The following is a 21,660-nucleotide window of genomic DNA, read 5'->3' as shown; positions in this document are numbered from 1 at the left end:
GTAGAGAGGAATCAATGACCACGTAGCATGAASTTGGAGGCTAGAAGAATGCTGCACATTGTATTTTCACAGTCTGCCTACCTATGGATTTCCAAGCATTAAGTTAAACACCACTGCTGTCAATGCCAGCAGAGAGTTCTCCTGGCGATGAATCAAAATGTCAACGCTAAGCACCTCGAGGCTACAACACCACTACGGCTCCTTGCCATTACATAGCCTGTATCTAGGAAGGGCTGCTTTTCAAATGTCACAAAACAGAAAGACCAGCCCTGTCTCCAGGTGTAAGAGGTCCCTAAGAAGAACTTTTCCACTAAAATCATCTTAACCTCGAGCTTCCAGAATTGTATCCTTCTCTCCGTCACTTATAAAGCCCTCATAGTTGCTGCTCATAGTTGTTACTGTACTTCACAGACACCAAGGTAGCCTGGAGCTGGCGGGGAAAAAAAAGGGGGATTGGAATCTTTAATCTAATCTAGATTAATCTAATCTCTGCACAATGTGTGAAGTATAGTTTTACGTACACTTTTCGTCTGGACCAAACTGAGAAATGACTTAGTATAAGCATATTGCACAGAAATTCACTTAGAAGAAGACAAAGTAATGGACAACTGCGTTTGTCAGGTGAGAGGTTTCTATCTGCCTGTTGTAGTGGCTGAACGCAGAGTTGCAATGGGAGTACGTCAGCATTACAACAACAGTATTACCTTTTGCCATTGTGCAACTTTCTTCTATTACAGGCAGGTAATTATAGAGAGTATTAAAATACAGAGAGTAAAATAGAGAGAGTATTAATTGATGTTGTTAATATGCCCATTTAAAGCAGAGAGCTCGAAGGTTTTATCTGACTGTGGAGCAACTCGTGTTTGCGCTGAAACTGGACGTTTGCTACGCACTTTTGAGTAAKGCTTAGATGTTCTGCAACCATTTGTGCTACTTGGTTCCACACTGGAGCAATATCCCTCCCCCCTTTTAAAAATAATAAAAAAAGCATTTTTAGAAGAAAGAATCTTCCCGCATTGTTGAGTAAACCCACCGGATGAGCTGTGACTCCGTAAAGTTTCGGAGCTCATTTGTTATGTTGCTAGATCAGCCACTGCGTTTGCTCTCGCGGTGCCCCGCTGGAACCTCGCGGGGAGGCCCAGGCTTCCCCCCTCGCCCGGGAAGGTGAAGCGCAAGGAGATAATTAACCGTGAAACAACGAGGAGGCTTGCTGGGCAAGCACTGGTGTGAAAACAGTTACTCCTCACAAAAGAGGGGAAATTAGCTGGCTGGAAAAAAAAAAGGAAGTGTCAGACTGGAAGACTGAAAGGACTGCCAGCGCAACTAGATAGCTCTATGCATCATTAATGTAATTTTTTTAACACTTAAACTTCACTGCTTTCTAAATTTACATGCATTTAAATGTTATGTGTTAGGGGAGATTAATATGCCGTTTTAAAATAATTTCTCTCAAACTTTCCCATTTTCACGTTTCACCGGTTTTAGTCACCCACATATAAAAAATCACCAGCCTCTTAGTATTGTAGCCTTGTTTACAAAGCCAGTGTAAACAGAGCGTTTGGAAAAGATTCAGCTTGCCCTTTGTACTTTACAAGCGCGTTATTTTACATTAATACAGATATTTTTATGAAGAAAAGTTTGTTTTGATTTTACTGTTTCACCGAGTAAAGACTTCGGATGTGCRTTTCCTTTCAGAACTTCCTTCTACTTGAACAGTGTTCCCTGAAGCAGCCGCGTTTTTGGCAGAAATTCAGTTATATGCTATGCCAAAAGAAATAGAATAAACAAACACTGCTTAATGCAGCTGGCTAGGTAATTTACATATTACTGCACACCAAACACGAAGAACTGAATATGGATTAGAGCTACAGTGATGACACAAATGTCTTACATGTAACGAGAAATAAAATTCAGATCATCACTGCTAATGATTTACATGTTATTACTTAATGTATATTATATTACCTCTGATATAGAAGTAATATAGTCTGTTCATATTTATGTAGATGCATGTATTAAATTTTCTGTGAATTTCACAGAAAAATATATTAGAAATATATTTAAAAACTGACATGGGTACACTTTTAGAAGTTTTCCTCTAGTGAAAATTGCATACCTAAACAGCTATATTCCAGTCTTTGCAAATGGTGAAAAAAACCCAACAACAATGAAAACCCTCTAGGCATTCCTTAAAATTGTTTTGCTATAAGTACAAAAATGTTCATAGGTAGGCCTCCAAACCCGCAAGCTCACATACTTGCAAAAAGCATCTACCATTTTGGGTCAGATCAACAGTCCAGTCAGCCATGTCCCTCATCTCCTGTAGCAGTCTGAATGCTTTCAGAAAAGTTAAAAAAAAAAAAAAAATCGAACTCTATAAAACAGTATGGAGCTTGCCACCCCGGATGTCAGAAGCCAGCCTTTCACAGTTGAAATTTAGTGCGTTTTAATTGACCTCTCCTCCATTATTTTGTCTAACCACATAGTGAATCCATTTGTACTTGTTACAAACGTTGTGCTCTCCACAACATCCTGTAGCAACGAGTTCCGCAACTTAATTATGCACTGCGTGAAAACAGCATTCCCTTTTGATTGTTTTAAATCTCCTCCCTGCAAATTTCACTGGGTACCTTCTACTTTTTATGTACAGAGAAAGAGTGAATAATTATACCCTATTCATTTTCATACTTTTAATTAATTTTTATTGTATCTCTCTCTTCTTACAGCTGATGCAGCTCCTAGAACATCCTAAAATACTGAAAAATGAAACTCTGACTATGCATATACTTACTGAAGATCCCGCCAAACATTTCCATAATGGTAGGAGGATTGGGTTCCTACCACCCAAAACTGAAGGMCCTCCTAGGGTGAGAATAACCGCTGTACAACCTGTTGGAAAATCAGACTTYTTCCCTTCTTTCTAAAAATTGTTTTGCTTTAGGACTCTTGAAACAATGTATCAGCAAATTAGCTTTAATCATAYGCACACAGTGTTCCTTGCAGAACTGGGGCTATTACAGCTGCAGTGCAACAAGTCGTTAAATGCATTCAGTAGTCACTATTTTGTGATTTTCTCTTTTAACTCTCATTTTTCAAACATTGCTGGCCTGAGGCATGATCTTATGACTAGTGTATGTTAAGTATCTGCACAAAATACCAACTTCATCCTTAATCTGTACACAACGCACTGCAAGGGGAGTTGCCAACTGCTGAGCACTTTTGAATCCCTGGCCCTATAGGTAAGTACCTAAACGGGAACTGAATTCTTCTGAAATATGTCCTCTGTCTTTGAAAACAAAAACCTAATCTTATTTTCTCTTTCATTTTTAATGAGCTATTTTTGACATTTAAAGAGTGACTGACACTTCTTTCAGTATCTACACGCACTGGAAATGCCAGATATCCCRTTTCTGAATTGTACATACTTCGCTACTAAAACGCATAATTCCTGAGTATTCAATGGAAGATTTTACACATCCTGCAGTTCTAATGCCCAGGTTTCCAGCACAGGGAACGTGTTGTTCTCAAAGCTGTGGAAAGAGCTTCACCCACGCGGCTTCAGCCATTATTTAATTTGTTGCTCAGAAAAAAAAAAAAAGAAAGAAAAGAACAGACTGACAGCTAGTTGGTGAAATCTATGCCACTATGCACTATAAAGACCTAAATCTGCTGCTGTGTTGCTGACTTTTTCCATCATAAAGTATAACACTCACATTTCTAAATTTTATAGGATTGAATACTGCTGTCCTAAGACCTGATTTTTTGTAGTTATTTGATGAAAAATTGCTTTTAAAATACTACAGTAAGTCAATTCACTAATACAGCAGTGATCTGAAAACACTCAGAAGCTCATAAAATTAGATACAGCATCAGTGAGGGTCAGATGCCACTACCCATGAGAGATAAGCTACAGTGTTTTCATGATCATATGCCAAATTACAGGGCCATGTGATAAACTGGTGCTTTTGATGGCCCTACAAATCTTTGAGGGTCTGCAAAGACCAATCACTTAAAAAAAAATCAGATTGGTAGAGAAATATTTCCAGCTTTCTACCAGCTATGAAATTCCCTCACCCAACCCCGAAATGGCACCAGCCACAGAGTAGTCAACAGTCAGCTGAGAAACAGGACAAGTATCTTCCAGCTCTGCAGGGGTGAACGTAGAAGCTTTGTACACGCAGAAAAGAGAAGATTCCCAGCTTCTCACTGGGTATTGTGGCACCACTGCCTGGGCTTGAAAGTTCCTGAGATAGTTCAGTTTGAATTGCTTAAGCAACTTCAAAATATGTTAGTTTTCCCTCTTTCTGAATCAACGTATTGAACAAATTAAGATTGCCTTAACCAGAAAAGGAATAGAAAAGAAATTCAAAGAAGCAATTCCTTCTAAAAACATATATTTATATATATCATATAAATAGACTCCAAACTTTGTGGTAGTATGCCAGCAAGTTCACATAATACTTCCTCTAATATAATAGAGAAATATTGAGAAAAAATACAAAGCATCTATGATTTAAAGACAACTTTTGTCAGTCAGTGAAGCAGATTGTTCACATAGTACTAGTAAAACCCACGAATACAGATGCACCATTTTATACCCACTTCAGACATACTATGATTTGAGCTAATTATAACAAAACACCATGAACCTAATCCTGTAATGCTGTGATCATGATATTTGCTGCCTTGAATACCTGAAGTCAGTTTTTCCCTGTAGTATGAGCTGTACACAGTAGTTGTACGAGATTAAGTAACCATGTGCTGTTTAAAAATAWTACTGGGAATACTTTATTCATTTTGCATCTGTAACCTTTTTGGTTTAAAACCGCAATCAGCCATTATGAATCATTCCTAGTCTCGTAAGAAAACCTGTCTTCTGCTGCACCATAACTGGCTGTTCCCTGAGAAAATCATGAGAAATACAGGATTATTGCAAGAATATGGGGAATATCACCTATGTGCAATTAAAGTCCAAGAAAGATTTAAGCCCGAGTTCATCAGTTAAGCAGCCTTGTTTTAGATCCTACAGGTAATTTGTCCAGGTTTGAAATCAGGCATGCAAGGCCACTTAGAAGCTGAAAAAGACACAGCACCCATCAGGATGGCCCAGCCTGGTGCTTCTCATCACCAGGGCAGCTGAGCCTTGTATCTCCTGTCCGAGAAGGGGACACGTTTCTTGGCCAGGTCTCTTTCAAGATGACGCAGAGCTTAGASAGAGTGATATACATCGCAGGCTCTACAGTCATATACCCACCCACTTAAAGAATAATGTATTTTAAGCAAGCACCAAAGCCAGTAGTTTTCAGCGTTGAAATACAGTGATCAGACTAAGGTGACTGTGACAGAAACAAAYACAATATTGTACTGTCGCACGCTTTGCTACAAAGAGGCCCAATATCAACACAAAAGTGACTTGTGATAGATAATGAAAAAACAATTTGTAACAGATTAAACGTAAGTCAGTAAATAATTACTTGTGAGAGCTAKACCATGTAAGAGGTGTTCATCACTTTACAAGTTCAGTGTGCTCTCCTCAGCCAAGCAAGTGAATCTGTTCCAGGCACTTTGGTGTATCAGGCACTTTTGCTGAACTTCTAAACTCTTGTGCAAGGTTTCTAGCTAGATCCAGCCTGACAAAATAATGGCTCATGGTAAAACTAGAATCATTCAGAAACTAAGTTTTTCTTTAGTGGAGCTTCCCAATGAAATAAGTGAAMAATAATTAATACATTTGTCATCTCTGTAGGTGGCATTTTTTGGTTTTCATTTTTTTTAAGCTTAAATCAAATATCAGTTCATGGCTTGAAAAAAATATTGCACCAGTGAATTAAACAGAGAGAAGTTGGGGGGGAGGCTTCAGTTAGCATCATTCCCATCAATATTAAAAACAGTTCTCTTTTCCAGAAGGCATCATAGAAACAATTGAGTAGAGAAAAGGGAGAAAAAGACCAGAGTAGAAGCAATATAGCGTTTTTAAACAACTTGTTTTTCAAAGTGCATTATAAAGAAAGAAGCCAAGAGGAAGCTGGGAAAAATCCTAAACTCTGCTTTAAGTAGGCTCTTTCCCTTCTAAGAAACAAGCACCCAAGAAACAAGCCTGTGGTAAAGAGAGGTGCTTTTTCTTTTTCTTTCCTTTTTTTTTTTTTTTTTTTTTTTTTTTTTTTTTTTTTTTTTTTTTTTTTTTTTTTTTTAAGTGAGCTGTCTCACCATTGCAGATTTTCCCAAGTCCTTACAACTCTAATTAAAATGTGGTAATTGGTTATGTTACCTCAATTACCATGATGCATGGACATTGATGCAAAGCGACACCAATTGAATCCCTTGGGTGTTATACCCCAAGGCCATCGCATTTATTGTGGCCTTATTATTTTCAATTATGTGGCTGGATGTACAGCATACTTTCAAGCCAATACACATGGGGGTTTTGCTGGACATACAGYGTAGTGTACACATAGGATGACTCAAGAGAAAAAGAAAAATGAGAAAAAATTTGCATGAAGTGAACTTAAAGGATCAAAGGCATGAATATTTCAGACATTTTCAGGACCATGCGAGAACTACAGCACCCTAACTCAGATTATCTTAGCTCGGAATACCCATTTTAAAAGCATTATTAATGCTGTCCTTCCAATAATTAGCTCTCTCTGTTAAACAAGAAAAGAGATCGGCTGCTCCATAACACAGATCACCTTTCTCATTCAGTGCAGTCTGGAGAACAAGCAATTTCTCCAGTCAGCAGTGAGGTAGGAATACGGGATTGCAACCTGGGAAATAAAATCCCTTAGAAAACATTGCTTTGGCTCCCTGCCACCGACAGCAGTACAGTAGCTCTGTGTACCCCAATATTGCTAGAACAGCCTCAGTGACAAGAGCGTTGGCTGGTGGGGGATTCTCCCASACTGAAAATCCCCTACTCAGTGCTCCCTGTGTGGGACATACCGGGCATGGGCAGCGCATCCCCAGACTCTCAGCAGCTGCGGCTGCTGGAATACGCCACTGAGGTTAAAGGCATAAATTAGATTGGGTATATCATTAGCTAAGCATAAGATTCAGAAAACCTACATAAAACAAATCACCCGTTCCCACTTCAAGTTCGCTGTGGTAAACTTGTGGACACAGCCATGACTCAGTCTGTCCCAAATCTTTCTTTAGCTGTCCAAAGTGCTCTAGATCCTCTAAAGGAAAGTGCCTCATCAGCTAAAGCTTCTCTAGCTGCTGCAGCTTCGGGTTCAGTTAACCGAAGATTGCTGCTCTTGCTGTTGCTTTTGCCACACAGACTTCTTTTTCTTTAAAGATGATTGCCAWCAAGGTCTTGTTAGGCAAACTGTAAGGCATCTGTGCAATTCTGAAGCTAAAATTTAGGTGACAGATAACATTGTATCAGCCAACTATGGAATGATAAATTAGGGGTAAAGGATTTACCACAAAAAAAGCAGATGGGGGGAGATAAAAACCTCTTTTGCTAGAAGAGATTAAAACAACTTCCAGTAACATCTGTTACTGGAATAAGTWAGTGTCCTACATAAGACTGGAGATAAGTATCCTACAGTTTTTTTAAATGTAATTCTTGTTTTTATCATTGTGAGAATATCACATTCTTTATAGCTAGATTGACTAACTGAATCTAGTTACATTTCATCCTTTTGAGGTGATTCTTGAGAATTTAAGCTTCTAAACATAAYTTCTAGTTCATGGAAAAGCATCTTCTGCCAGACTTCGGGTGTTTGTAGTACATTTTAATCTCTTGTTATTTGTAAATTTATGGTGCCTGCTATTGCAAAGGTTGAAAAGAATTAAATACTCCTGAAAAACATCAAGAAAAAACAATTTGAAGGAAATGTAAAAGCTTTCTGTGGTCAGCTTTAGCACAACTTTGCAACGCTGTAAGTGTTCCAAATAAATGACTGAATGTAACAAGGGGGAGAAACGGGACAAAGGAAGAACCCGGCGCACAARCTAAGAAGAGAGCAGAGGTGCAAGTGACCCCTGTACTTCTCTAAGGCAATGTAATCATTTGGGCTATCTTCTTTACTGTCAGCAAGTCAGTTGCCATGATTGAGTCAGATGCCATCATGGTATTAAAACATCTCATTTGTTTTCATAAGTTACAGTATTTTGTGGGCAACCACACATAAAGACTTGTTACCAAGGGATACTGTTCGCGTGCCAAGACTGGCACACCATCAATTGTAGAGAGATAGGGAAGCAGAAGAAACAATCCTGGTACCTACCCAAGAAATGACTACACAGGAACTGAGTGAAAASGCAGGCTAGGACATGCCAGCCCAGCCCGGGAGCACAAAGAAACCTGAATTCTGCAGTGGCTGGGGCATCTTTCAGATGCTGCGAATACAAACAGTTTCATCAACACGAGAAACTTGAAGATACCGACATACTTCAAAGAATCATGTTATTATAAARCAAGCCTAAAACGAGAGGTTCTGAAACAAAACAGCCCGCAATGAAAATTCAATGAGCACCATCATAGCTCTTAGTGGCTGCCATTTCTCAGCAGAGAAATGCCACCCTGTGAACGCCAGCTCCGGCCGGCAARTAACTCCAGGCTCCCCCAGGCAAAGCGGGAAGAAAGCCGGAGGCAGCTCGCGAAGCTCCGCGGCCTCCCGACGTCGCGCGACGCACCGCGCTCGTCCCCTCGCTCYGCCTCGACTCCCCATCCGCTGCGGTCCCAAGGCGGAGGCTCGCTCCGCTCCGGCAGCACGAGCAGCGCCGAGCTCCAACTAGCGCGTGAGAGTTTATTTAGAGCAACTGCAGCTACGAACAGCAAACTGCTTCCGCGTGGCAGCTGCTCTCAGGCGAAAGGGGAGAACATGCTCTCACCGCGGTACCTCGGACTTCWGGGCTGTCTCACAGTTGCAACTGTTCCTCCTCCAGGCCTAGAAGAACAGCTGTACCACAGCAACCATAAGTTCTGTAGGTGAAAAAGGCAGCTCAGCTACTCTGTGGTGCCTCCTCTAAAGSACAAATGTAGTAGAAACCCTATCCGATCTCGCTAGGGGAGTTCGAGACCCAGTAGAGACTCAACCTCTAGCAACCAAAAATCAGGATTCTGAGAAATGCTTTTTGGTATAGGCTGTTGCATAGTACTGCATACACCTCTTCTTGCAGCTCCAAAATTCAACTATTTTTTCTACTGCAGGTCACCTCAGTAACCTTTTGAGTTCCAGAGCACTAACCAACAGTTTACTATTGATATAATATATTAGAAATATGAATAAAAATAGTCAGATAAAAAGATGGAACTATTACAAAAACATAACAAGCATTTCTCAAGAGGGTTAAAAAGATTTACTACGATATTTTCTCTTTAACAATCTTTTCTACTCCTCAGTCTTACCTTCAACTTCTAATCCATTCACGCCAGTCTCTTTCTCTGCTGACTTCCCTTGCTTCTGTTCCCATTTCTTGCTCTCCCAGATTCATTACCCAGAACGCAAGAATGTTGTCTCTCTGCCACTGGTGCGATGGTATTTGTCTTCTTTTATTTCTTCACCTTCTTCTCATTTAAATGTGAATATACTGTTTAAGCAGCAGTTTCTCTTCAGCTTCATTCTGGATCCTCCCTAACTCTGTTTCCTCCTTTCATTCATTCACAATTTCTTTTTTCTCATAACCTTAATTTTACCACTTTAGCTTTTATTTTTGACACTGCTTGATCATCTTCTCAACAAATTACTGCCTTGGACTTCTCTGCTCTCTGGTTCTGTGTTTGACCTCTTCTSGATCTTTTGCTAACACTTCCTCCTGCTCCTGAGAGGACTTTCCAACAAGCCTTTTTCCTTATCAGTTTCACTTTCTTCTTTTTAGATGATTATATATGTTCAGATTCCTGCAGCCATCTGTGAACTGATGGCTCCTGTGCATCTAACCCCACTCTTCTGCCTGTTAAGTATCTCCTTTCTCATGCCCATAAACTAATCACAGTCAAAACTGAATTCTTTCCTCCCYCTAAATCTCCTCTTTTCCTTAAGTACGGTCAACATCACCGCTATCCCTCTTACTCAGGCTGGCCATCTACATCAGCTGCGATACTTACACCTCCCTCTTACTAGCCCTATGAGAAGAATCTTCCTCTTAGCATTTCTATCTCTTGCCTAAAGCAAATAATCACCTAAATCACCCAAACAGTTAACCGACCAGGCAGAGAAGCGCTCCTGTTTTCTAATATTTGCTAAAGGTAGGCAGACAACAGATCATTATTACCCTCAACACCTCACTTCTCCACAGCATCCTCCTCATTAACTCACCATCGCTTRGTCTGTTTAGAGCGGTAGCATTTTCAGTCAGGGATTGCCAGTGTTTCTGAACAGTCTTGTATATCTTAATGCTACACACTAACATAAACAAACAACTCCATGAGAAATACAGCTTCTGTTCTTTTTTACAGGAATCTTACCAAAAGAAGTAAAAAAGCAGTATTTCACTGTTAGTTGTATAGCTGTTGGGAAGCATGTGTGTCAAGTACTMTTTTCTTTTATTTGCAAGATATAAACCTAAAAATTATGTAAGCTAAATATATRTCACTTGTTCCCATATCTCATCAAGGCTCTTCTGTATATGCATTACATAGGGTTATCGTTGCTGCCAGCGTAGCTGCAGTATATACACACTTCAGCAGTATGATAGTGACACAAACCATGCTGAGCCAATTCATCCATTACAGTCAATGGTGTTACAGTAGGGATTATTTTTTCCCCCCTATGGTTTATTGTTTAAATGTAGATACTGAATTGTAATACGGTTTTATGCTGACGAAACCTGTCTAATTTATGCCACTTAGTGGATGGTTTAAGCAGAATGCTATTTTGCCTCCTAGGAATATTTTCCTTGAGATAAAAGCAAATTAATGCATTTTCTTTATATTCAAATAACACAGAACTGTATATTCATCACACACCCATGGTATTTTATGTGAAATACACACCTACTGCTGGGATGGTAATTAAAATCAGTCCTACTTATAAAGATTTCTTCAGAAACATATTTACAATTGATGAAAGACGACTCTGGCCCAATTCTGTTAGATGCTGAGCAACTTGGCTTACACTGATCTCAACAGGAGAAGATTGTTCTCATTACAYGATCAGATATGACAAAACTAAAAATCCAGCAACAGGACATGGATACTGTGAGTTTATCTTCTCAATCGGCTGTGTCCACAGAACACATTTCTTGGGAAGAATACAGCACTGAGAAACCGTTTCCCATGCGGAGAGTGAAATGACCTAAGATTTTTTTAAAGCAAGCATCACTTACCGAGTCTTTTTCCAGTCTCTTCTGTAGCCTTGTCTGCCACTGGACAGCTTGCATGACGATGGCTTCCCACCTTCTCTCAAGGTTTACGATTATCAGCTGCATGGACTGGTGATCCGCGTTGAGGTTGCAGGTCTCCTGGTCGTCCAGGAGGTGCTGGCACAATCGCAGCACAGAGGCTACCCCGCGACGTCTCTGTTTGATCTCACAGCAAAGGGACTGCCGGACAGACAGATGACAGATGTCAGTATGGAATACTTGGCAAATGAAAACATTAATTATTATTTTACATTTACTGGTGCCTGATCTCTGTCTTTCAAAAGTTTTTTCCAGCTCTTCCATAAATTCCCATGCTTAGTGTCAAAGCTTAGTGTTTTATTTTCAGATAACCACAATCTTAGGATTGGAGCGGAGCTACTTTCAGTCTTCTTCAAACAAATGCCACACATAACCAACTGTCTCAATAATGTGGAAAGTTTTATGGTGTAGACTGGTTTATTCTTCCTTTTTCCATTCAAAAGGGACACATCTGAAATAAGTTACCCTGACAGTAATCAACTTCAGAAATTGTTCAGGAAAAATCAGAAAAAAAAAATTCATATAGTCTGAATATATATATACATATGTATAGAAGAATCAATAGAAATTATKTTTCATATGCACCTTGTCAGAGGAGAAACCTTTAGGAATAAGAGTAGAGATATTGGTATAAAATTCTTTATAGATGTTCTTAATTATCATGAAATACCTCCAGGATAGTTCTATATCCAAGTGAAAGTTGTAGGAATACTATGATAAATGCATGCTTCTTAAAGATGTGCTATTCATTGCATTTATTTCATCACAGAGATTTGAGGGCCACAAAGATGCAGCTGACATGAACTCACGGGAGACAATGCGATGCCCTAACGTTGCTGAGTATTGGTGGGAGTCGGGACCTGCTGTTCATACTCCAGAAACCTAAACGACTGCACTGAGAATCTCATTCAATAGCAATATAAATAATGCCACAGCTAAAGAGAGATCTACCACCCAGAAGCAGTTACTGGCAYGGAGTGCTCATGAGCATGGCTTTATCTACAAACACAATCACACACTACAGTCATTTTACACCAAATCAAGATTCTTATTAATTCATAACATCTTTTTTTACAATCATATCTATGAAGCTGGGTTACACAAGGTGAAAATGCTTATGATGATCACTGCTTCAGCTCGGCTTCTAAGAGTTGAAACTTCAGAGCATTGCAGGTTCACGTATGCAGCTACTATCCCGGGCCTGTGCGACCTCCAGCTTTAACCAGGACTGTGCTCCACACATGGGAGCTTTCCAGATAATTTAAATTGTAACTTGCCAACATCTGTTTCCCTCTGTGGGATGCTGCAGATGAAAGTGCATGACCCCGTGAGAAAATTTCTGTGATTATCTTTTTGAAGACAGGCTACTTGCCTTTTAACTTCCAGCTAATCACAACAGGCAAAAAAAAAAAAAAAAAAAAAAAAAAAAAGAGGCCACTCTCTCTCTCTCAAATCTGGTCACAAGTGTTAACTGATAAACAAACAGGACGTGCCCTCCTGAATTTGGTTAGCAAAAGAATAACATTTTATAAACAGTGAATTCAAGTTCTAGATTTTTACATTGGTTTTGCTTTAAAAATGGGAAGTTTTACTTAGAAGTGTTATATGTCAAAGCAGTATTTTGCTGCTGGAAGTATCTGCTTCATCAATAACCCTAAGCTGAAAGTGTAAAGGAAAACAGTGGTACACACATCTAAAAATATATATCTTTTCTTTGCCTACAGATAGAGTGCAAGTGATTTTTTTTAATTCAAAGTCTTCAAGAAAAATGACAATTAAACCCACAAACGTTGCTGAATTACTAATCTACTTTCACTGGCACAATTGGACCGTTCTAACAGTTAACAGATTGCTTATTAATCAACAAGGGTAAACAAGACAATGCAATCTCATTTAGAGCAGAAGTTTTAATGCCTAGAAGTATTTGTGTTCAAAATGTTAATCCCGATAAGGCTTCATTAGAAGGCGTCTTAAAATGATTAAGTGCATTTCATTGTAAAGTACACTGAGTAGTATATCAGCAGGTGGACATTTCATACAGATGTTCCCCTTATTGATATAATGCATTCTATAACTATTTAAATTACCCTAACTCTGTAATAGCTGGAATTCTATTATTTCTATAATGAGAGAACCCTGTACCTTTAATATTTCTGAATTTTAAATAAGGTGAATGACAAATTCCCAAACCACTATTTATGGCAAAATATGACCAGGAATTTTATTATTCAATTTATGGCAGAGCTGCATTTTCACTTATGTTTCCTGAACTTGCCCTTATTTATTTTCYGAGGGTTCATTACTAGTTTCCTACACAGTTCTTGATGGAACCACCATGTCTTGACACATTTCCTTTCTGATGCTGTTCATTAGGCTAACATCACATCAGAAGAAAAACCTACCTAAGGATAAAGTCAGRGTTCTTATTTAACCCCATACAGCAGTTAAGCAATTCAGTTTTATGAAAGCCATGGTAAGTTATATGCTGATGTCAATTAAATCTATGTAGATCTGCATTAACTTCATGGAAGTCAACAGAGCTCAAAATCTGGCCCCATAACRTTAACTTATCTTCTCACCTCGATATGACTATGTCATCTCTTATAAATACTGTTCATTTTTGATACAACACCATAAATATGATGAGGTAAGGARTATTTCATTCATAAGCCGTTACATGGGAGTTTAAGTGAGGCCTTTTCATTGTATTATCTGAAAGCAGAGCTACAGGACCCAAGTCATCTCTAATTTACATCAATTTTACACCAGCATAATAACACTAGCTTTACTGAAGCTATTCCTGATTTACATGGCCATGACAGTACAATTAGGCCTATGGCACTTTTGTTTCAATTTTATTACGTGATATTATGGTTAATATTAAACAGGGGAAGAATGAAGTGCTTGTACCTAACCGTGTGTTGAAAGGGTTGACTACAGCAATACTTTAAAAGTCAGAGAACTTAATCACCTAAAGACGTCTTTAAATCCTGTGTAGCGATACAGGCAACAGYGAATCTAAGCAGTACCACGGTCTGTTATACAGTCTCCTAAAGGGACGCAGTAATTGCCTGTACCCTACGACATGACATCTCACAGTGCTGTACATCCATCCATGTTTTGCAGCTGTTAAAATGCCGTGCTTGGATAAAACCCTGTCAATATGCAGGCTGTACATGCAAAGCAAGCTTGCGGGCCTACCGCAGTTATTTCTGCAAGGTGCACTCTACACCGGGAATTAACAGCTATAATTCATGATTAATTAAAAATGAAAGGGGATAAGAAAGCAAGGGAAGACAAGATTTTTCTGATAGATGGTACAGCTGATGAATATCTCTGCTGAGGCCTGGGCCTGATATTCTACAGCTGCTACAGTAAGCTGCTGGGTACTTGACAGATCCGGAGACGAGGAGCTGGTCTAAGAGCAGACTGAGGAGCCTCACTYAGGCTCCTGTGTGTGAAAGTCTTGCTGAAGTATAAATTAAGAGATCAGACACATTTGATCGTGGCTCCTCACATTATCCTGTGTCAACTGAGCTGCCGTAACTGTAAATATGGTCCAAACCTTTGCAAATGTGGAAGAAACACACTTAAATCGTTTGCAGTGAGACTTAAATTAACGTGTTTGACTTTGTTTGCTGCAGGCTAAGAGCATACACAGTAACTGCAGCTGCCATGTATGAACTTGACCTTGTGTCTGAATCCTTTGCTTTCTAACAGACACCCTGATAACACTGAGGTGTTATTCATTATAATGTTATTATGAGTCATGTTTTCCCATACTGTGGATTCCTGTCCATGCTGTCAGAATCTTGGAAGATTTTCCTTCCCTCTGCTTACTCCTATTTTCAGTGCTTTGAAGCTATCACCCACATAGCTAAAAAGGGCTAGCTGCAACTACTTTCACAGCGTGTTAATATCATGCCTTAAATCATCTGGAAAAGCTCCTGCTAAGTGGAATGACATCAAACACTCTTTGCAAGCCACGGGCTGATGGCACTATCTATGGGGATGGACGTAGCCGTGATCGGAACAGAAGGTCTTCTGCACAGCTGCGTGACATGGATGGCATATGACCAGAAACACGTGTGCGGCTTGAGGCGGTGCAGGGAGTGCGGGAGGCATAGGAAGGGGATATCAGAGCCCCTCGAGCCCCGGTCCTCCCCATGCCTCCGCCTTTGTGCAGCCTGAGGTCTGCAGCACTGCGAGACTGAAGCACGACGAGGTGAAGCATGCTTTCTCCTACAACGTGCTAAATGAGTTGGCCACACTTACATCAAGGTTCTTGAGGAGGTGCTTAATCTTAATCACTCAATATTACTAAGAYTCTCAGTGAGTTCACACGACTACTTGCACTTAGCATTAGTTTAGAARTCACCTTAATTTAGCTTAAATCCACATAACCCACATGTAACCACTACATAAAATGTTTAGATACAATTTTTGTAGCACCATTTACGGCTTATAATTGTTTAATTCATTTGTATGAAGCCTAAGTTGTTTCAACCATTTCCATCTTTCTCGCTTTCACTTTACAATCAGGAATATTAAAGGTCCGTGTAGAGGTGTCCAGAGCTTTGAAAAGTGGTTGGAAGAAGACAAATGTTAACTTACACAGATGCAGTTCCTTTGTGCTTACAGGTTCAGAAGAACCGCCAAGCTATTTTGAGGCAAACGCTACTTCCAGGCTTATGTTGTGTTTCTGTCTACGAGCAACACTAGACGCTCTTAGGAAAGCACAAGCATCTCCACTGCAGATAAATCTGGAATTTCAGGCTCTAAAAGGAAGTTCCTGCCTAAGCTTGTTCTGTTAAAAGTTTCGCTCTTTCTCCCTGATGCAAGATGCATGGAGGGAAGGGATTATGTCCTTCCTGTCGCACCAGCTGTCGCCCGCAGCCCACGATGGGCCTGCTGTTACTGAGTACAACCATACACAGACGTTCAGGCAAAACCTGAGAGTGGAAGTGGCGCTTCTCACGACAATGATCAAACCACAACTCTTTAAAAGASCTAATTTACCCTTTTACACAAGCTTTTTGGCTAGTGCACCACTTCAGTTTTCAACATAGCTGTTGCAAAAGCTGAAGAGCCATTGCTAATGTCTCTRCTACAAGAGTAAGGGGAAAACAGGAAACAATATGTCTACAAAGTTTYGGTGAAACTTAGTTTTCAGCATCTTCTGTGAAATGGCAATGCACATTGGAACTCCTTTTGTCTGGGGTGATGCTTCCCTGTATTTCAAATTCCTTTCTTATGGGACACGTGGTGAAAACACCAATTTCTATCAGCGAGTAAAAAAGAAGATCAGTAATTCCTCAAAAATATTAGTAAGAAAGTAATTCCTCAAAATAAAAAAGCCAAATGACAAAGATAGGAAATGAATGATGACTTGTCATCTCTTAGAAAAATACTGGCAAACCCAGGTGCTTTTGTTGATTTCAAGGTTAAAAGAAAATGTCAGCTAATATAGGAACTCTACTCAGTTGCAAACTGTGGGACTTAATCTATACTGAAGCTAAATATTCTATAAGTATGCAGTGAAGTGCAAAATACAGCAATTGAAAAATGACATGATTAAATGGCACAACATGCAATCATTTGCTCTCAATTATATCAATGTATCTTCTTCATTTCAAGGAGTCAGGCAGAAATATTGTTTTTTAAATGCCTCTATTAAATTGGGCACCAATAATAAAATAGATGAGAGTCCTAATAAGCTCATTTACGTAACATACATCACACACCACAGAACTATTCTCTCCAAAAGGGTTTGCTCATAGATTTGTCTCCTGGTTGTCACCAGTCTTGGCTATATTAAAAGATTTTAAAAGCACAAGACTGTGTGGACCATTCAGTGGAAAACCTTTCTACAACTTTTCTGCTTAACCCTTGAGAGATCTTTAATGCTAATTATGGAAAAAGTACTGATATAATATCTTTGCTGTCACATTTTATTACAATGATGGTCACAACAGAATCTCAGACTGACATTTTAGAAATACCATCTAATTGCAAGTCAGAAACAGAGAATGACAGTTTAAAGTAGAATATGACTTCTTTCAAAACAGTGAACTGGTTCTCTTTATTTAAAAGCCCTACTTTTAATAGCATTAGAGCCATTAAATTGCTACACTGAGGATCTCTCCCTGTAGCTCACTGCATAGCAAAAAGTGTTGCAATATTTKTCTGACAAGTCTGAACACAGTGTACTACATTTCTTGGAAGAATATCCAGATTTCTAGTGATAAACTTCTCCTTTACATACACATTAAAAAAGGACAAAGAACTAATAGAAAAAAAAAAAAAACATTTTTTTCTTCCTGTAGCTTCAGGAGTCTATACAGAATCTTATACTTTACATATCAAGTGCCTAACACCATTTGGTTAAACATTAATTCACTCAGTTCACTAGGTATAAAAAAGCAAGAAGAAATTTGTGTTTATGTTTTTTTCAATCAATAATAAAATTAAATTTATTAATTAGGTAAACATATTTATTTAAAATATTTATTTTAAAATAGTATTGTAATTGTACCTGTGTTCTTTCTCACTTTACCCCAGAAGCACAATATATGGATTAAGAAACAGTAACTATCCAGAATTGATGCTTCTGGGCTCGGTCCATGGAACCTCCTATTATGACTCTATGACATTTTTAATTTCTTCATTTCATTCCTTATGCTGGTTTAAGTATTTTAAATTATTTGTTTGTAAGAGCACAGACCAGTGGTCTGATACTTAGTTCATATTCACATGTAACTACTCATATGTAACATACTTTTCTCCATAAATTAAAAACACTATTAAAATTCTAGACATATAAAACAATATGAAGATTAAGTTACTAGAAAAGAAACTATAATAGCTTACAGATTGCTTGTATCATTACTAAAGCGCTAGTATCTATTACAGTGTCTCCCTGGAATAAAGAATGCACTTTTGGCAATAATCTGTTAAAAAGTGCCCATTACTGTTAAGATGCGCCTTTCTTAACTCTAAGCTAGTATGCAATTACAGGAAGGTAACTTTCAAAAATAAGAGAAGAAACAGTGCAGGATGTAAATGCATCTTCCCTACTGAACTACAAAGTACCTTTTCTCAAGCATTTTTTTGGTGTTTCATTTAAGCATTAATTAAATTCATTTKCACCCTGCAAAGTTGGGGTTAACCTCCGGGGGATAAGCCAGCTCATTTGGATGGGGGGTAGAGGCAATGGAAGGAGGATCCATTTTTATGGTCTGGCTCTCTTTTTATTTCAAAATGCCTTGAGTTCACATCCTCTTTCCATTCAGTCGGAAAAGAATCTCTTTCTAGTGAAACGTAAGAAAAATACTGAAAGTGGCACAATTAGTTAGAGTCAGCTCCCCTATCTCTCTCTAAATGCTAAAAACAAAAAAAGCAGAGAAAGCATCAGACAGGTATGACAAATATCAGTGCTGTGTTTCCCTTGTAATGAATCCTGAAGCATGTTACCCCAAAATTTCATTTGTCTGTAGTGGACAAATTTGAAATTTTTGCCAGGATTAGTCATTAAATAAAAACATTATTTTCATTCTTTTGCTGTATCTTAATCATACGTACACCCCCCCCCCACACACACACGCCCCTTTTGATTTCAGCATAAGAAAAATCTAAAAGTCCTCAGCAAGGGCAGTTACTTGTAGCAGAATCAACCACAGCCTGGCAGCATTGCACTGAAGTAGATTCTCCCATATCCAAAGGAGAACAGGCAGTATCTTACTTGCATGGGTAAGTTTCATGCAAATGTTTGCACAAATATGTTAAGTTTTAAATTAGCATTATCTTGCTTTTTGTACAAATTAGGAAGACATGATTGGGACAGCCAAGGCCGGAATTAGAGGTGAGGACAGAAGCAGGTGACGTGGTCAAGATGAACCGTGATTAGGAGTCAGAAAGTTACGGGTTGCCAAAACCCACAGGTCTGGATGAGATGGCCCTTAATGTATGACGCTCTTAAAGGCTCCTCATTACTCAAATTATCGAACTTTCCACRGACCAGACAGATAGGTTGCTGTAAGGAGACCAGACAGGATGAAGGAGAAGAGGGCAAAAAATATGCTTTCTTTCCTTCAGTGAAGCTTAAAATAGAGAACACACTGAGGTTGCTTTTTTGTGCTCTGAACACGAAAATAAGCATCACTGACAAGCGGAAAGTTGGTACGCTACAAATGACAGCACATTGCCACCAGCTGATGAAAAGCACAAAAAACCTCCACCCGATTAGAGGCCAAGCCTTCAGTTTTAGTCTGAGATGAGGCAATGCAGCACTTCCCTCGCAGAGCAGTAAGGGAATCACTCTGCGAAGGAATCCACACACACGTTTATTTTTTCCCACTGACTTTGTGTGGCAGGTGTAACCCACGCTGTTCTGCTGTCTCTAGTAACGTGTTGCTAGTCTGCAAATCCCATTGCTGACTGACATCTCACACTTGTGATACACAACATACCTGATCAGGACTGCAATAATGCTTCAAAACGTATACTGAAGGCCTGTTCTTTTTACGCTCYTATTCCCACTCATTCTGAATTACATCGTGCCCTTCAAATAATTCTGCTGAAATCAGTGGGCTCCCTGGCAGTATGCAGTAATTTTTGGTGTGAATACCAGGGACTAATAGGGTCTATAATACTATTCCCTGTTGGGAAGATGATCTATTATCTTACATGTAAAGGTGGAACTTGGGAAACCTGTCCACTACCGAGGCCAAACTTAGGAAATGGCCTGCTATGTGGGTGATCCACTAATTAAAGAAAAAACTCCTTAGTAGGATTTAATGGCTCCACGGAACATATTAAATCAAGAATCCACTAATACTAGAGAGATTAGCACCTGAGAATGCAATGCTATGGCCCCAGAGGGGCAGTTACAGACAATCAAATAAATTGTGTAATCACACGCAGTAGTTACAAAGCAGACCTWTATGGAGATAGCACAGTGAATTTTTGTTAGCCATCTTGTACTTCCAGTCCAGGCTGTACATACTTTTCTATAGTCTATTCACTAACAAAGGAAAAAGTAAAGCTGAGAGACCAATGGTAGGACAATAAGCAGTAGCATTYCCTAGGAGTCATTTGGATGGGTCAAAAGAAAAATAATTACATCTTCAAAGATGTAGACAATAACAAGTGATGGAGCTAAGTTGTCTCAAAAGAAACCAGGTTACCTATTCTCACTTCCACATATCTGACTCTTCAAGAGACCATGCCTGAGATGTGAAATACAGCTGAAAATCTGCAGATGTCCATGATGAGAAAGGCTAGAGAAGGAACTGTAAGCCATTTGCCATAGCAAAGTTACAGGTTTTATTTTGCAGCGGGCAGTTCTCTGTAAGCCAAGATGTCCTCTGTGTTACTCAGCATGAGTTGGACTTTGATTCTCATGCCCACTCAYGTCACGAGAATTAAATGCAGACCATCCCTGTACAGCAAGGAAGACAGGGACGAGTGCGTCTCAGCCTCATTGCTTCCTTCGGACCAGCTGTAGCTAACAAGGCCAGTGGTCCAGACAAGCATCCTATTGSATTTTCAGGAGGGCTGAGAGGGAAACTGGGGCTCAACTCTTCTCAGAAAGAAATAAGCCTGTGGTTAGTGTGGGAGAACCTCACAGATATTAGCGGTCAATCTTTCTGAGTAGGGATTGCAGTTGTCTTGGCACCTTCCAGATGCTCARGTCTTAAAGATGTTCCTGCCGACTCCTTGAGCGGGATCTAATGGAGAAGTCTGCATCCGAGCCGGTCATTTAGAAGCAGGCATTCTGAGATCCATATCCTTTATAGGCAGACGTCTAAAACAGCGGAGATRAATTGCATGCTAGAAATACTTATTTCATTCCAATTACTATAAAASAAACTCAGAGAGAGATCTCAACACTGTAGGTGTCTAAAGTTTGCCTGTTTTATCCTGTCTCTACCATATGGCTATGCTGACTGCATGGCAATCACCTTGATAAATCAAGAAATAAGGGGATCGTTCATAAAAAAGGAGGTAAGAAGGAAGTGAAATGTGAACTAGTAGTTTAAAAATAGCCACTAGGCCATTCTCCCTTATCAAAGGATTCAGTGCATTGCCRTATCTGAGCTCAGCTGAATTCAGGCCTCAAAGCAAAAATAAAAACAAGATCTTACTACAACATAATAGTTTCTAACCTGCCCCACACACCAGTCTTTGTCCAGAAGCCTGCTGCCACCACTGAATTCAAAGTGGATGCAGATGTTTTACGATACTTCTGTAAAAACCCCCAGCCTACCAGATCTAACCATCTCTTGTGGCTAGATCTTTTGTGTCCCATCT

At 39.4% G+C, this 21,660-nt stretch overlaps 1 protein-coding gene across 1 annotated transcript in view; it reads right to left on the bottom strand.

The window, feature by feature from the left end:
- Positions 1-21,660, bottom strand: part of AKAP6 (A-kinase anchoring protein 6) — a 211,803-nt gene that overhangs the window by 16,913 nt on the left and 173,230 nt on the right. Inside the window, exon 11 of the mRNA XM_085301681.1 lies at positions 11,275-11,490. Coding sequence (XP_085157807.1) covers positions 11,275-11,490 — 216 coding nt within the window. The remainder of the gene's footprint in view (positions 1-11,274; positions 11,491-21,660) is intronic.

This window comes from Rhea americana, unplaced genomic scaffold, assembly GCF_003343005.1.
Source record: "Rhea americana isolate MKP2758 unplaced genomic scaffold, rheAme1 scaffold_18, whole genome shotgun sequence".
Classification (NCBI taxonomy): Eukaryota; Metazoa; Chordata; class Aves; order Rheiformes; family Rheidae; genus Rhea; species Rhea americana.
Note: the sequence above shows the minus strand (reverse complement) of the source record. Positions and strands in the feature narration are given on the sequence as shown.